This window comes from Macaca mulatta, chromosome 8 (genome assembly GCF_049350105.2).
Source record: "Macaca mulatta isolate MMU2019108-1 chromosome 8, T2T-MMU8v2.0, whole genome shotgun sequence".
NCBI classification, from domain to species: Eukaryota; Metazoa; Chordata; class Mammalia; order Primates; family Cercopithecidae; genus Macaca; species Macaca mulatta.
The window spans coordinates 10,520,148-10,537,606 of NC_133413.1; the positions used below are offsets into that span (position 1 = coordinate 10,520,148).

Genomic DNA, 17,459 nt, shown 5'->3' on the forward strand with positions numbered 1-17,459 from the left:
ACAAGGCAGTCCATGAGATGGGAGCTAGGAGTCAGGGTCCTGTGGTAGAGGGAGCAAGTGCTTTGCTTCCGGCAGCCTTAGGGCTGTTTCTCCCCTGCCGTGTTCCAGCTGTGAGACCTTCTGCGGATTAAGTGCTAGGAGTCTCACTGCCTGTGTCATGACAGGGCGCCTCTCAGGTTGCCGCAAGAGTCGGCTGAGATGCCACTTGATGTCAAGTGCCTGGCACAGTGGTGATAGCTGCCTTCCTCAGGACCCCTGGGCCTGATCACTTTGGGTGAAGCTTCCTCACGTGAGTGAGCAGGGTGCTCCCATGGGCCTGGCTTTCAACTCTCAGGGCTCTGTGAACTGGGGAGCAGGTGCTCCGGAGTCATCTCAGTTCAAACCCACAAGTGCTTATTGATTGGGTAGAAATTAAGGCCCACTTACCATCTGGGAAAGTCACAAATGTTTTTGACACATGCGATGCACTCATTAGCGCTGAAGGAAGGGAGAGGACCGTGAGGCTTGCTGCGAACGGACAAGGCTAGTCCTGCTTGTTTTATTAGGTTGGTGCAACAGTACTCACGGTTTTTGCCATTAGTGACAAAAACCTCCTTTAGTTGAACAGCAGGCATTGGAATTCAAAAAAGAGAGAGAGACGTTTCCTGAATCCCTGAGCTTAAATCACATTTGGCAAGATGATTAACCATATTTCTTGGTAGTATTTTATATAGAACCAGAAGTTTTCAAGTTACTCTTAAATTTGTTTCATTAGTTTTTGGAACACAGTTAGCAAACAGACATTCTCAACGTTTATGAAGCGGTGAACGTCACACTTAAATATTACAGATTTTGTTTTTTGAGGTTGTATTGTGTGTTTAATGGAAATGTGGGAAAATGCAAGTTATTGTCACTTCAAAATACTTTAAAGTAACTTGTTTTTCTCAATACTAGTTTACTTTGATAGAGACCAGATACAAAAGCATTAGTTTTCTTGAAAATATGTATATATTTTTATGTGATGCCATGGTCAGGAATGCAGAAGCAGGATTCGAATCTCTGCAGTGAAACTGAGTTTCTGACTTTGGTGTATAAAAAGATGAGTCCTGGCCATTGCTCCTGCAGGAGTCAGATTTTCAGTGTATTTTTCCTTTGAGTCCATGGTGTTGTACAATAGGCACGTTTCTGTGGTGTGGGAGGGTGGCTACCCCCGCATTAAGCAGCTCTCTCTAGCCAGTCATATGTGGCCAGCACTTTGCTGGGAAGAAGTAGGACTTGGGTGCTGGCCCCTCTCTAGCCTGTCTCCAAGCCCTGCCAAGCCTGTGCAGTGGCCCGTGCCTATTAAACTTACATCCCAGGAATTGATTATGAGCCTACTTACTTTTTGGGATTAGGAAGACCCACTGAATTCAACAAGTGACTCAAAAATGGTCTTGTATTTCCTGATGATAAAAAATGTGATTAATACCAGCACTTAGCTCCTGTGGTTAAAATCAGGAATTCACAAGGTAATAAATAGATAAGCAAGGTAAGGAGTCATAGGATTCGACTCAGATGTGAATTCCAACCTCACAAATACATTCCAAAAGAGGGCCCGCAGACTGCAGGCGCCTGTAGTGCTGCAAAACTGTCAGTGAGATTTCTGTTGCATAAACGAGCCCGCCGTCATCACCGAGCCTGTCCCCATGTGGCTCTGAGGGTGGCTGGTCACCGAGCCTGTCCCCGTGTGACTCTGAGGGTGCCTGGTCACCAAGCCTGTCCCCGTGTGGCTGTGAGGGTGGCTGGTCACCGAGCCTGTCCCCGTGTGGCTGTGAGGGTGCCTGGTCACCGAGCCTGTCCCCGTGTGACTCTGAGGGTGTCTGGTCACCGAGCCTGTCCCCGTGTGGCTCTGAGGGTGGCTGGTCACCGAGCCTGTCCCCGTGTGACTCTGAGGGTGGCTGGTCACCGAGCCTGTCCCCGTGTGGCTGTGAGGGTGGCTGGTCACCGAGCCTGTCCCCGTGTGGCTGTGAGGGTGCCTGGTCACCGAGCCTGTCCCCGTGTGACTCTGAGGGTGTCTGGTCACCGAGCCTGTCCCCGTGTGGCTCTGAGGGTCGCTGGCCACTGAGCCTGTCCCCGTGTGGCTGTGAGGGTGGCTGGTCACCGAGCCTGTCCCCGTGTGGCTGTGAGGGTGGCTGGTCACCGAGCCTGTCCCCGTGTGACTCTGAGGGTGCCTGGTCACCGAACCTGTCCCCGTGTGGCTGTGAGGGTGGCTGGTCACCGAGCCTGTCCCCGTGTGGCTCTGAGGGTGGCTGGTCACCGAGCCTGTCCCCGTGTGGCTGTGAGGGTGGCTGGTCACCGAGCCTGTCCCCGTGTGGCTGTGAGGTGCCCGTCTGTGGGTGGCAGGATCTCTCTCGTTCATGAGCCTGGGATTGGCTCGCGCCAGGAGAGCCTTGAGAAGATCCTTCATTCAGCTGTGCAGCATTTCAGCTCTTTTTCAACATTTGAAGAACGAAAAGACAAATCTCCTGGGGGCAGATATTTTTTATTTTTCTCAAAATCACCCCATGGAATTCCAGCACAAATTGAATAGTGATGGATAAAATTAAAACTTCTTCCCAAAACTCAGTTGATTTATTCCTCATGTTCTGCCTGTTTTGAAATTCGAAAATTGACCACATGATTTTTTTATGTACCCTTTTGTGAAAGCTCTCTGAGGCACTTGCCACTCAAGCCCTAGTTGTCCGTTGATATATAATAATATCGATTCTGCTGGAACTGCAAATGGGACATTATCTTGGATTCCCCCGAGCTGGTTTTTGAGGACCACTCTGCCAAGACAATACAGGGTCTGTTTATAGGTGGTTTGTAATTCAGTTACCTGCACAAGCAGAACCTTGCCAGCCGAGTTTAGAATCATAGTAGAATCCTGATTTGGAGACTGCTTTATTCAGGAGCCCTTTCCCACCCTCCCACCATGAAAGCATGGAATACCCAGCCTCTTCTTGTGAGATAAATGAGTATGAAGGAAGAAGCCAGGCAACTATGAAAACCTAAGTGTAGCATGATAGCTTAATGACTTATTTCCAGAGTCTCTGTGGGCAGAGTTGCTGCAGACATTGATTTGACTCCGAGCATATTCCTTGTAGTCCAACCCGAAGGCACTTCCTGCCTCACAGGCACGTCTCCTCACCTTACTGCCAGCCTCAACCCAAATGGCGATTCCAGCATTTCATTCTTTATCCCAGCCTCTCCCCTTAGGAATTTTCTCCCACTTCTCAAGCTTTACAGCAAAATGTACTTTTAGATACATACTTTTTTCACATTTTTTCTCATAGCGGATATTATCTGACAATGCAATGTACTCATTTAAAATTAAAATCCTCATCTCAGCTGTTATGTGTAACTCCTCAAATGTAAGAACAGCCCGAACACAGTCCTGAGTATCTAGTGTTTGTTAGGGAAGGAGGGGGCATTTCCCTCCTCCCCACCCCCAGCTGAGGGAAAGAAGCCCCCAGGCTGGCCCGCTGTTTCGGGGAGGAGGCTGAGACGCGCGGAGTCTCCACTCTGCACTCCACTCAGGAGCAGCTGCCAGAGTGGCCACACTCCGCCTTTGGGTGAGAAAGGGTACCCCCGGCAGGCCAGGTTTCAGGGTGGAGTGCGGCTCCTGTCCTCATGGAAGGTTAACCTATCTAGGTGGTGTCTTAAGTTTCTAGATCAACACAGAGGCTGGTGTAATTCATAATGAAGGTGAAAAATCACGAAGCTCTGGAACGCCAGTGTCCCTGTTTCTGATGGGAGATTCTGGGAGCTTAGTCACCACAACACTTGTTTCTAGGGAGATGTTTACTCAGAATTCCATCGAGGCGGCTTGCCAGCTCCCTTCTGACATTAACTTCTGCCTGTCATCTACCACCCCACCTAGTACTCAGCCAGAGTGTGTGGCCGCCTTGCTCCAGGCCTGCAGTTCAGGCCGACCAGAAGGGAGAGAGGCCGAAAGAAGCCTGGCACTCAGCCTTGTCTCCTAGGTGCCAGGTGCCAGGTGTGAGTGCCAGGTGTGAGTGCCAGGTGTGAGTGCCGGGTATGAGTGCCTCCTGGGTGCAGTGAGGGGTGAAAGTTGATGCTTACCTGCCTTTTAACTCTTCTGTGCACCATAGGGCGATGCCAGTCCCTCCACTCCAGATGAGAACGAAACCACGACAACCAGTGCCTTCACCATCCAGGAGTACTTTGCCAAGCGGATGGCAGCACTGAAGAACAAGCCCCAGGTCCCTGTTCCAGGGTCTGACACTTCCAAGACGCAGGTGGAACACAAAAGGGGGAAGAAAAGAAACAAAGAGGCCACAGGTGAAGATGTGGAGAGCTACCCCCAGCCTAAGGCCAAGAGGGACATGGAGGGAAAGCCCGAGAGGGCCAAGGCCCAGGAGCGAGTGGCCAAGAAGAGCGGGCCAGCGGAAGAGCAGCTCAGAGGCCCCTGCTGGGACCAGAGTTCCGAGGCCTCTGCTCCGGATGCAGGGGACCATGTGCAGCCACCTGAGGGCGGGGACTTCACCCTGAAGCCCAAAAAGAGGAGAGGAAAGAAAAAGCCGCAAAAGCCAGTAGAGATAGCAGAGGACACTACGCCAGAAGAAACGCCGGTGAAAAAGAAGAAGAAGAAGAAAGATTCCAAATGAATCCTCCCCAGCCGGAGCCTTCCGACCGCTCAGCTGTTAGGGCACTGCTGGGGCAGATACCTCTGGCCTGAAGTCAGAGCAGAGTTCACCCCAGAGCGTCTGGGCGCATCTTGTGACATGCCTGTGGGCTGCTGGGTCCCGCCCTCTCACCACATCTCCCCCAAGTTACGTTCCCAGGAGGGCCTTTTTGACGTTCTAAATAGTGGCTCTCAGACACAAATAAATTTTCTTGTAAACTTTGAGCCCTTCAGCAAGAGTGTTTAATTATAATCATTACAAATACATGCATTCATGTAAGTGTGCACACGTGTGTGCATGCGCGTGTCTCTGTGTGTGTGTGTGTCACTATCTGTTTGCTCTTGGTTCCCTTCAGTAACAATGAATGGTGCTTTCTTCTGAAAGACTCGGCCTAATTAAAGGATTAAGAGGCAATAGCTTGGATTCAGATTGTTCTTTTTGTTCTATAGCCAACCAACATTTTTGCCAAGTGGAAATTATATGATTACATTCCCATATCAGAGAGGTTTTTTGTTGTGTTTTGGTTTGATGGGGAAACGTTTTACCGCCCTCCCCTCCACTAAGCAGTGGCAGCCGACTGCTCTGAGGTCCTCCCCCCGCCTCTGCCAAGCTTCAGCAGTGGACAGACTCAGGGCCAGTGTCCTCTCTCAGCTCTCACAGGAGGACTCTTGCTGTTCCTGTGCCGAGTGTGGGTACTCTGATGTATTTCCCTTTGGGGGTCCTTCAGGACAAACACCTATACTGATTTATCTGTCTCATGGCTGTAAATAGTGACTTATTTGTCATGATCAGGAGGCCCTCAGAAGGCTTAAGAAACTGAGAGGCTAAGGCCGTGAAACTAAGGTTGGTCTTTGGATTGGGACTGCCTTATGAAAGTCCTTAGAGCAAAAGACGCCTTTCAACCCTGCTCCCAGCAGTGGTGTCGCAGCACCATGCTTGTGCTGCCCTCGCCTGCCGCGCCCTGGCCCATCTCCCTGTGTGCCAGCCGAACTCTCCCTGTGGGTTCACTTGGACGCCTGCAGACACTTCACACCATCCCTGGGACACAGGAGGAGAAAACGCTCAGCTGAGGTTCTGGAGTGCAGCCCTGCCACCTTCCTGGCCCCGTGTCCACCATTCTGCCCTCTGCACTGCCTTCATCTCCTCCTGCTTTTCCTCTTCATCCACGTACGCGTTTATTCCCTTTCTCACACTCCCCCACCAGTTCCCAGTTTCCCTGAACCCCCTTTTTCCACGTCCCCATATCCCCAGCCTGCCATGGAGGCCTTGAGGCTGCCTGGCCCTGCTTCAGGCAAACCTGGCCAGGGCCCAGGCAGTGTGTTGTCCTCCATTTGATCTAGAGATTGTGACTGGTGACGGGAACTCAAACTTGCCCCCAATTCTGTGACCTTTTCCCCTTGATTTTTAACTCTCAAGGTCACACATTAGATAAGAAGCATGGTCCTGAGATTCTTGAAATGTAGAGAAAATACGTGAAGGACATTTGGCTGTAGTTTTCTAAGGATACTGCGCAGTGCTATTTGTTTGAAAAGACACACACACACACACACACACACACACACACACACACACAGGAAAAAAAAGACTCTTATGAAGATAGAGCCTGATGACTCGTCTCTGAGTTTTTCATGTCCCCCCGAGTTTAGAATCGCAGGCTAATAAAGCCTCAGAGGTTTCTGAAGTCACTTTCTCCACAGAGGGCACATGCCCAAGTTCTGTCTGCCTGTCCCATCTTGCCTGTGAAACCAGAGATCCAGAAATAAGTGGAATGCCTGGAACCTAAGGGAAGCTAACTTTCAAAAAAATAAGTAGATGCTGATTGGGGTTTTTTTTTTGGTTTTTTTGTTTTTTGTTTTTTGTTTTTTTGCCTTTTGTTTTAACTTCCTTTACCAGTAAAAATTAGAGCCGGGAGAATATACCAAATTGTGTGCAGGCGTATTTAGGAGGCAGGTGGAATGCATTTAGGTCAGGCGTGGGTGAAGGGGCTGGATGGGAAGACCAGAGGAGGAAGGTACAGAAGGGAGCTGGTAGTTCCTGGAGTTAGGAATTCCAAGGCAGCCCGACTGTAAGATTGTTCACGTGCAACTGTTGGGTTTTTTTCCCCCCCAGAGATAGGATCTCTTTCTGTCGCCCAGGCTGGAGTGCAGAGGCCTGATCAAAGCTCGCTGCAGCTTCGAACTCCTGGGCTCAAGCAGTCCTCCTGCCTCAGCCTCCCCGGTAGCTGGGACTGCAGGCATATGCCACCACACCTGGATAATGATTTTATTTTTTCTAGAGATACAGTCTTGCTATGTTGCCCAGGCTGGTCTTGAACTCCTGGCCTCAAGTGATCCTCCCGCCTTGGCTTCCTAAAGTGCTGGGATTACAGGTGTGAGCCACTACACCTGGCCCACATGCAACTTTTACTGAGAGGATGTAGAATGTGGTGATGATTGTTTTCATAGACTGGAGAAAAGCCTCCTGAATATATATATATATTTTTTTTTGATGGGGAGTCTCGTTCTGTCACCCAGGAGGGACTACAGTGGTGCAATCTCAGCTCACTGCAACCTCCACCTCCCGGATTCAAGTGATTCTCCTGCCTCAGCCTCCTGAGTAGCTGGGATTACAGGCACTGGCCACCATGCCCTGCTAATTTTTGTATTCTTAGTAGAGACGGGGTTTTGCCATGTTGCCCAGGCTGGTCTCAAACTTCTGAGCTCAAAGTGATCCGCCCACCTTGGGCTCCCAAAGTGCTGGGATTACAGGTGTGAGCCACTGCTTCTGACCTCTCCTGAATTATTTTAATAACTGAGTGGGCAGCCTGAGAATGAGTCACATACTCGGCAAAGAGCAGATTTGTTCCAAAGGAGGTGGAGACTCTCTTTTCTCTAGATACCCTCAGCTTTCATTTTTCTGTATCTGTTTTTCAGTTCACTTGGTTTTCTGGATCTAAGTGGAAATTAGAACAACAAAACAAATACTCTGAATTGCATTTTATGCTTGATACTTTAAAAATGGATAGCATATTAACCCTGTTTTTGCCTTGAATTATTTTGCCAGGTAAAAATACATTAATTTTAGTCTTCAGTGCTTTCCTTGGTTCTTTCAGTTTAAAGAGGAAAAGCGGCTCCCAAGGAAATATTTGTCGACTGAAGAGGCTCTTCTGTGTTGTCCTGCAGTAACCTTCTCTCCTTTTCTGTTAATTTTAATGGATTATTATTATTATTATTATTGTATGAGGTCTTGGATGCCTGGCCTTATTCCAAACACTTCAAATAAGTCAACTCATGTAGTCCTCAAACAACCCAGGAGGTAACCATTATCATCATCCCCTTTTACAGAAGGGCCTCTCAGCCTTTTATTTTATTTTATTTATTTATTTATTTAAGATGGAGTCTCGCCCTGTCACACAGGTTGGAGTGAAGTGGCGTGATCTTGGCTCACTGCAGCCTCCACCTCCCAGGTTCAAGTGATTCTCCTGCCTCAGCCTCCCAAGTATCTGGGACTACAGGTGTGCACCATCACGCCCAGCTAATTTTTGTATTTTTAATAGGGTTTTGCCATGTTGGCCAAGCTGGTCTCAAACTCCTGACCTCAGATGACCTGCCCGCCTCGGCCTCCCAAAGTGCTGGGATTACAGGTGTGAGCCACTGCTCCCGGCTCCCAGCCTTTTTATAACTAGACTGATGCTGTTCCCAGAGGCCCCGCAATTCCCCAGCCCACTATCTACCGTGGTCACAAACCTGCGCCCCTTTTCCTCCATCCTTGCTACAGCCAGTTCCACCTGCGAGGCTCCCTATTGCAGATGCTCTTCACGTGTCATTGTTACTTTTCACTGGGAATGGATTTGAAAGCAGCAGGCAAACGGCAAAGAGTTTCACAATTGATTTGAGTTAGTATGATTCGGATGAGCTATAGAAAATACTTTGAGATATGCTGCACGTGAGACATTCTCAATGGATTTTCTTTTCCAACTTGGTCAAGAGGAGGGTGGGAAATTGGGTGAGTCGGCTTCTTAAACCCTGTTTGCAATTCTGAAAAAGAGTATTTTCAATTTGTAGAAAATATTGATGCTTCTGAGAGTTGAAATCCCAGTGAGCATCTCTTTCCTAGCAGAGGCCATCCCTCTGCCTCCCTCCTCCTCCACCTGTTCACTGACTGGCAGGCACATGCCGAGACCTGTTTATTGAGAAGAAACAGCATCAGAGAAGGCTTTCGGCACAGTCTGTCCGAGTGATCTCAGCCCTGGGATCAGCAGGCAGCGGCTGTACTTAGATTGGAGTAAGAACCTCCTTGTCACCGCCCTGTTTATCTCGCTGGTTCTGCAGCCGCTGCATTTCGGAGCCTGTTGTGCCGGCAGGCAGGGCAGGAGGTCAGGTCGGGTGCTTGGTGTGTGATTTTAGAGTGCTTGATTATTAATGAGCAAATTAGTACTGTGTCCTAGTAAAGTCGATGACTAAACTTCTTGCATAAAAGTGTCCGATCTATTTAGGAAGTACTGAAAATACTGCAGTGGCATACACAAAGCCTTCATGGAACCAGTAAGAGGCAGGAATAAGCCAGAGAAAGATGGCAGGTAAAGAAGGGTGGGTGGGGCCGGGCCTCGCCTCCTAAGGACGGGTGGGTAGGGGGCTGGTGCAGGCTGTGCGAGTCCTCCCACCTCAGCTGACCTGTTGCGCAGGCATTAGCAGTGAACTTTTAAGGAAAGCAGCAGTGAAGTCTTTAGCTGGGGGGGAGAATTTTGTAATCAGTTATAGCTGAAATTTTCTGTTTGTATATTCTATGTTGAGTTTCCTTAGTAAAAGGTGCGTGGGTGCTGAAAGCAGTTATTTGTTCTGAAAACATTTATTGAACACCGACTCCCGGCTCCAGGCCAATTGACAACAGAGTGACTGACTCATTACAGAGCCTACGCACATTCAAGTTCTATGAATGTGTGTCATTGAGAAAGGACTGCCGTGTCCTGGATTAATCTCAACACATTGATGCCCAGGATGCAGCCTCCTCCACCATGGCTAGCGAATGTCCTCTCCCCTTTGGCATTCATGCATGAGCTGTGAGAAGCTCTTTGCCAGCTCATTTTACTTGAACCTGAGGAGGAACTGTCTACATTTAACAACATTTCTAACTCTGCGATAAATTCACAAAATTCTATTATGTGCCTTCTGCACATAGAATGCATTAGAAATGTGTTTCACTTACGTGGGATGGCTCTTAACAGGTCAGTCTGAAGATAAAGCCCAACTTCCTCCTGCCCCTCCTGTCTCCAGAGGATCCACTGAGTGTGCAGATGGGGTGCACAGGGATGGGAGAGGAGAGGTGGCCTCCAGGTAGCCTCCCTCCACCCACTAACTGGGGATGCCCCTCGAACCTGGATGGGACAAAGACAGGTATCAACACACATTTGTTACATGGAAAACTGCTGAAGGCAAACTCCGACTCCGGTCTTCAAACCTTAGAGAATCAAGGTCTTGAGCAATCCAGAGTGACCCCAGCACCTTGACGGAAGGAAGCACCCTCATCTTCACCTTTGTGAGGTATGTGGCTGCCCCGGTGAGTAACTGCATCTCAGACCATTTAGTCTCCTTCTCCAACTATCTCGACTCCATGCAACTCTTAAGTCTCCGCCTTTTCTGAATACTCTTTGGCTCTTCCTCCTCCTGTGGTCAGCTAAGTGTGGGAAGATGGGACGCCCTTGAGTGGTTCTGAGCTGTGGGTTCTGTCCTCTGACTATCCATTTTCTATGTACATCTGCACGGCTGGGGTTTCTGCTGCTTTCTGTGTGATTCCCAGGTCAGCATTTCTGTCCCCACTAGTCTCAAGCTTTCATCCTGCATCTCCAACCGACCGTCCAGAGGGCCTGTCAGATGCAGTGGGTCTTAAGAGGAACTCATCCTCTCCAGGCTGCCTCCTGTCCGCCCCCCCCCGCCATTATTATTACAGGCACCCCATGCTGTCATTCAGTCTCACCCCAACATCAAGAGGCATTATCAGCAGTCCAACCTAATCAAGTGTCTGCCACCACTGTACACTAGGTAGGTCCTCGCCCTCAAGGAGCTCCCAGCTCGACACCCCTCTGTCTGACCCCTGCCAGGACAGTGCTGCCCTGCGCCTCCCATCATTCCCTCCGTAATGCCGCTCCCCCGGACCTGCACCCCCGGCTCTGCCTCCTGCCCACAGTCCCTCCCCTGGTGCATATCTGTGGCTCTGACCAGGCTTCCCTTCTCCACCTACTGGCTTCAAGGCCTGCCACAGGTGCCATCCACTTCTCCAGCCAGTCCTGATCCGGTCCCCAGAAGCAGTCTCCATTTTCTAAATGTTCATAGTGCTCTCTGTGCTCATCAAAGTCTACTTGTGTTTTGGGGTATGTCACTTTCGCCATTCAACCCTAGGACCTCTGAAGGCAACCTTCATCTTTGCATTCCTGTAGCACCAGGACGGTGCCAGGCACAAGGAAGGTATAGCTCGCTCGCTCTTATCTCTCTCCCTCTATCCCCCCCCTTTCTCTCTTTCCTGTTTTTAAAGTAAAGACAGGGTCTTGCTCTGTCACCCAGGATGGAGTACAGTGACATAATGAAAGCTCACTGTAGCCTTGACCTCTAGGGCTGAAGTGATCCTCCTGCCTCAGATGCCTGAGTAACTGGGACTGCAGGCCCACATCACCATGCTCAGCTAACAGGATTCTTAAATGAATACAAATGAACAGACCATACCCAGGCAAGAACCCATGTTCTGGAGGCCTCAGGTATATCCCAGGATGAAGGTGTCTGACCAGTGATGCTCTCCTGTGGCTATACCCTGGCCCCCGCACTTGAGGTTCCCTTGACTCCCAGAACTGCATTCAGTAGATGAGACCTCTTCACTCACCTTGCTTGAAAGCTTGATTCTGAATTCGTCTGCACGTCTCCCTAGGTCTTCCTTGTAACTGTCCCCTGGCCACTGGGATCTCAGTGAACTCATTCCCAGGGCCTTGTTTTCAAGTCTTCCTTGCTCAAAGGGTGGCTGTAGGATGAAATGAAATGCGGCTCAGCACAATACCTGACAGCAGGCGTGCCATGCATTTTTCTTCTCTCCCTCCACACATACAAGAGTAGAAAATGAAAAGGAAGTGCTGTGGAGGATTTTTAGGGCAAGGAAATTATGATCCTAGAATGCTGGACACCTGTCGTCGTATATCCATCCAAACCCATAGAATGTGCATGTGAACCCTAACATAACTGTGGCTGGGATGATAATGTGGCAAGGTAGCTTGATCCATGGTTGCCAATGTACCACTCTGGTGGGGGGTGTTGATAGTGGAGCAGGCTGTGCCTGGGTATAGGAGAGGTGCTATATGGGAATTCTCTGTACCTTTTAATTTTGCTGTGAACCTAAAATGGCTCTAAGAAAATAAAGTCAATGCTGGACACATTGGCTCAGAGTTGTAATCCCAGCTGTATTCATTTTCATGCTGCTGATAAAGACATATCCGAGACTGGGAAATTTACAAGAGAAATTTAATTGGACTTACAGTTCCACGTGGTTGGGGAAGCCTCACAATCATGGTGGAAGGCAAGGAGGAGTAAGTCCTGTCTTACATGGATGGCAGCAGGCAAAAAGAGAGCTTGTGCAGGGGAACTCCCCTCTTTAAAACCATCAGATCTTGTGAGACCCATTCACCATCACAAGAACAGCACGGGAAAGCCCCGCCCCCATGAGTCAATCACCTCCCACCGGGCCCCTCCCACAACAGGCAGGAATTGTGAGAATTACAAGATGAGATTTGGGTGGGGACACAGAACCAAACCATATCACCAGCACTTTGGGAGACCAAGGCAGGATGATAGCTTGAGGCCAGGAGTTCAAGAGTGGCCCGGGCAATAAAGTTTGACCTCCAACCTGGGCAACGTGGTGAGACCCCCATCTCTTACAAAAAATAAAAATTAGCTGGGCGTGGTGGCACGTGTCTGTGGTCTCAGCTCCTTGGGAGGCTGAGGTGGGAGGATCACTTGAGCCTGGGAGGTCAAGACTGCAGTGAGCTATGTTTGCACCATTGCACTCCAGCCTGGGTGACAGAGCAAGATCCTGCCTCAGAAAAAAGAAAGTCTCTCAAAAATGCCAAGTGCTCCTCACATGATACTAGGGAGCCTAGTCCTGGTCAGGAGGGCAACTGCCATCCTCTGTCCGATGAGGGACTGGCACCAGCAGGCCCCGTCCTCTGCAGAGCCATCCCTAAGTCTCCTGAGCCACTTTTTACCTGCTCCTGTGACTGTTACCCAGGACCAACAAGCTCCAGGATGTGCCACAGGAAGGTGTGTCCAGGTCATCCTGGAGACAGCAGAGTCCCAGGGAGGTTCAGGGCTTGCCACTGGAGGTGGTAACCTGTGCAGGCCCTGGGGCAGGACTGAGGTGTGGGCACAGTGACTCAGACTCGCTCAGGTGACAGGCTTCAGGTCCTGCCCTTGCCCGGGACTCCTAGGCAGCCCCAATAGAGCAAGTTATTGCAATTTAGCCTGGAGGGATTACAAAATCCTGCTGTGATGGGCAAGGCCCTTGCAATCTGCAATGAACAACTGATGTTAACTGAGCTGGAACAGGGACAATCAGAGTGTTTTCAGGACACATGAGCCAGTAGGTCTTCCAAATCAGGGGACCATTCCCAGCATTCATCCCTGAAACAAGCAGTCCTGCTCACCACAGCCCCGTAAGAGCTGCATTCTTATGCTCCTCATTTTGTAGGTAGAGAAACAGACTCAGAGTCGATAAGCACCTTGGCCAGGCTCGCCAGTTCATAAAGGGTGGCAGAAGGGTGTGACGTCCATCACCCCGGGCTCTCTCCCCCAGGACTAACCCCTTTTTCATCTTAAAGATGTGATGGGGACTATGTTTGATTTTTGTTTTTAATAATTGAATTTCTTCTGCATGTGATTTAGTCCATTTTGGCACGTAGTGTACCTTTGTGCCAACATGAGTTAGAGGAGAGATGTAGAAAATGCTGCGGGAAAGCACCATCAGATGTGTTCATTCAGTCATTTGTTCCACAAGCTTCAGTGGTGAAGACCCTGTGCTGGAGGCTGGGAATACAGGTGTGAAAAGACATGGTCCCAGCTTTCAAGAGCTCGCCATTTAGCTAACTGTGTCACTAAAGTTGGAAAAACAAAGCCATGTGCCTCCTTTGGATATTAACAATTTTATGTATCCAAATTCAAAAGGAGGCTGTCAGCCTTAAGAGAGTTTTCAAGCCAAGGAATGCTCATTCGGTGTCTAAGGGCAGCGAAACACCTGTGCGTGGATGCACGGGCATGAAAGCTCAGCGTTAGAAGGAGCTTGTGCCTGAGTACATTTTTCTCTTCACAGTGAAGTTCATGAATGATGACTTTGAACCCCCTTTGCTGGGGTTTGACTTTCGTGTTTTGAGTTTTGCTTCATGGACCTTGGATTTTAGAACTGGAAGGAAGCTTAGAAATTTCACCAGAGAGGTGCAAAACAAGGCAATGATTTGATGCAGAACAACCTTAGACAGCAGAAAAGGGGTGGGTGGCATCTCGTGGCCTCTCCCTGGGCTGTGGTCTTCTTCTGGCTGGTTCCTGACGGGTGCCAGCAGCAAAGACTGCTTGGCTGCAACTCTACTGACTGTGATATTGTGTGAGTCTTGAGTTTCAGGAACCCCAAATCCTGCATTTTTCATTCCTAGTGTTTGACCAGGATGGTGGGAAGAGGTTATGGTGACCAAAGAGGCTACCTGATATGTATGTCTCATTATCATGACTAATCCTTTACTGAGCTAGATGTTTTAGAAGTATTTTCTAGGCCGGGTGTGGTGGCTTACGCCTGTAATTCCAGCACTTTGGGAGGCCGAGGTGGGCGGATCACAAGGTCAAGAGATCAAGACCATCCTGGCCAACGTGGTGAAACTCCATCTCTACTAAAAACACAAAAATTAGCTGGGCATGGTGGTGTGTGCCTGTAATCCAGCCTACTCAGGAGGCTGAGGCAGGAGAATGGTGTGAACCCAGGAGGCAGAGGTTGCAGTGAGCCGAGGCTGCGCCACTGTACTCCAGCCTGGTGACAGAGCAACACTCCATCTCAGAAAAAAGAGAAATATTTTCTAATTTCTTTTCAGAGCAATGTATAGATAATTATGATTGCTGTGACTCTGGGTGTGAAAAAAATGGGACTCTGGTTGATTGACATTTTCTCAAGGTTCCACAGCTGGCAAACAGCCAGGTCAGGACTGGAGCCCACACCTGCATGACTCTGAAGTGTCCACTCTTTCTTCTGTGCTACAAGAGCCTCCCAGCTATTCCCTAGGATCATTATATGAACATGTTGAGGGGAAAAGCACAACATATTCATCATTTAGGACTTAGTTCAGCAGCCACCTGCTGCCCGGACACCCTGGTGTGGGCTGGATGTCCCTCTTGTGCACTCATGGAGTGCTGGGTGCATGCTTATCACAGGAGCAGCTCTCCCCACTCTGTCCCAACACCTGGTACTGTCTGTCCCCTAATTCATGTTTAAGAAATACTTTTAGTAAATAAATAATAAAGTTAATAAATGATGAAATGAATACGTGAATAAATGAAATTATTTCCTCTTATTTCTCTATTTTTAGGCAAGTGGGGCCTTTCAGGGTGGTAAGTGGGCACCTGCAGGCCAAAGAAATCTGTCTACTACTCAAGATTACCTTTATAAAATCAGACTTATTAAAGTTTAATTTACAAACAATAAAATCCACCACTATGAAGTGTGCAATTTGGTCACTTTTGAGAAGCATATGCAGTTGTGTAATGACCACAACTACTGCGATATAGAACATTTCTATACGCCAGTATGTTTCCTCAAGCCCCTTTACAGTCGGTCCTCTCTCCCCCATGCCCTTGCGCCTTGCAACCACTGATCTGTTCTTTACTATTATAATTTTATTGTTTCTAGAATCTCATATACATAGAATCACTCCCACTTAGCATAATACTTTTGAGATTCAACAATGTCCATAGTTTTTATTGCTAGCTAGTTTCCATTGTATGGATAGATAACAGTTTATTGAACTTTTGGATTTTTTTGCAGTTTTGGACTCTTGTGCATAAAACTTCTATGAACATTGAAATACAAGTCCTTCTTTGGGCATACACTTTCATTTCCCCTGGAAAATGCCTAGGAGTGAACAGGTTGGGTCATATGATAAATGCTTGTTTAATTTAGAAACTGTCAAACAGTTTTCTAAAAGGTACCACTTTCCATCCCTGCAAGAAGTTCATGAAAGTTCTGTGTGCTCTGCAACCTCCCCAGCACTTGATATTCTCAATCTTTCAAGTTTTCGTCATCCTAAAGCATAGTGGTATCTCATTTTGCTTTTGGTTTGTATTTTCTTCTGGATAGCTAATAATGCTGAACACCTTTTAATATGCTTATTGGCTATTCTTATATCTTCTTTTGTAAAGTGTCCAAATCTTTTGACCACATTTTCATTGCATTTTTTTATTGAGTTTTAAGGTGATTGTTCTACATAGAAACCTCTAGAAATCTACCTAAACCACCTCCTTGAACTAATAATGGATTTAGCATGCTTACAAGATACAAGAACAACACACAATTTTTTATGCTTTAATGAACTGTTGAAAATAAAAATTAAAAGCACAATATTTGCCTGGCAAGGTAGCTCACTCCTGAAATCCCAGCACTTTGGGAAGCCAAAGCAGAAGGGTCACTTTGAGGCCATGAGTTTGAGACTAGCCTGAGCAACATAGTAACATGCCATCTCTACAAAAAAGTTTTAAAAATAGCCAGGCAAGGTGGCATGCACCTGTAGTACTAGCTGCTCAGGAAGCTGAGGCAGGAGCATCGCTTGTGTCCAGAAATTCGGGCCTACAGTAAGCTGATTGCACCACTGCACTCCAACGTGGACAACAGAACGAGACCCTGTCTCAAAAAAAAAAAAAAAAAAGGCACAATACCATGTCCAATCAATTTTTAAAAGATTAAAATACTGAGGACATCAACAAAATGGCAGACCAGGAAGCTCCAGGCCCTTATTCTCCCATAAAACATCAAATAAACAACTACAGACTGACTGAAATCACTTTAAAGAGCCCTAGAAACCAACCAAAGATCTGTAGCAACCAAGCGAATACCAATCAGAAAAAAGCCACACTCAGAATGGTAGGAAATTTAGTGCCGTTTTTACTTGCCCATGCCTCACCCATGCAGTGAAGGCCAGAGGAACAGGACCAATTTTTGACTCTCTCCTTTGGGCCAGAAAGAGCAGAGTCGAAATTTTTGTATAATTCTCGCCTATTTGTGGGATGTCCAACAAACCAGTATCTGTCTCGCCTGGCTCAGATGGAAGGGTAGCATAGTTTGGAGCTTAGGCTGGAAGCCTCAGAAGGAAGCGGGGTGCACCATGATGTGTGAAAACTGTAGGAGGACTGTAGATCTGAGGACAACTGTGAGCAAGAGATCATGGGCAGAGGAATACAATAGGCCATCTAAGGCTCTGAGAAAAAGTTGAGGTGGGACGCTTTGGTAAATTAAGACATTTGAAAGCAGCTAGAAGAAATACACACACATAGGCCCAGATAGGATGCATGCCCAGAAGACCTGAGCAGCCCTTAAGCCTTTACCCTGGGCCGATCTTTAGGTTCAGGGGCTTGATAATAAATAACTCTAGTCTTCAAACATTGGAAGAGGTGTTCTTCAAACGTCCATTTTTTCAGTGAAAGATTACAAGGCATACAGAGAAACAGGGAAACATGATCTATTCAGAGGAACAAAATAAACCTCCAGAAATAGTCACTGAGGAAACACACAGAGTACTTACTAGAAAAAGACTTTAAATAACCATCTTAAATG

General features: G+C 48.0%; 2 protein-coding genes and 1 long non-coding RNA gene across 5 annotated transcripts in view; 1 reads left to right on the forward strand and 2 right to left on the reverse strand.

Moving 5' to 3' along the window:
* Window positions 1–4,870, forward strand: part of PINX1 (PIN2 (TERF1) interacting telomerase inhibitor 1) — a 76,063-nt gene extending 71,193 nt beyond the window's left edge. For both annotated transcript variants that reach the window (XM_001089816.5, XM_015144762.3), the window contains one exon: window positions 4,113–4,870. In XM_001089816.5, the coding sequence (XP_001089816.2) occupies window positions 4,113–4,628 (516 nt within the window). In that variant the 3' untranslated portion in view covers window positions 4,629–4,870. The remainder of the gene's footprint in view (window positions 1–4,112) is intronic.
* The window catches only part of LOC144330689 (uncharacterized), a 40,516-nt gene that overhangs the window by 2,086 nt on the left and 20,971 nt on the right, over window positions 1–17,459 (reverse strand). The window contains exon 2 of the long non-coding RNA XR_013397055.1: window positions 1,361–1,421. This is a non-coding gene — a long non-coding RNA (uncharacterized LOC144330689). The remainder of the gene's footprint in view (window positions 1–1,360; window positions 1,422–17,459) is intronic.
* Window positions 1,476–4,113, reverse strand: LOC144330688 (uncharacterized). Of its 2 annotated transcripts, none has more exons than XM_077942983.1 (2): window positions 2,086–4,113; window positions 1,476–2,046 (listed from the first exon to the last, which is right to left on the reverse strand). In XM_077942983.1, exons 1-2 carry the CDS (start codon window positions 2,423–2,425, stop codon window positions 1,610–1,612), a joined length of 777 nt encoding a protein of 258 aa, XP_077799109.1. In that variant the 5' UTR covers window positions 2,426–4,113; the 3' UTR covers window positions 1,476–1,609. The 2 variants fall into 2 exon arrangements, with proteins under 2 accessions (XP_077799109.1, XP_077799110.1); XM_077942984.1 differs by having other exon boundaries at window positions 1,477–2,007.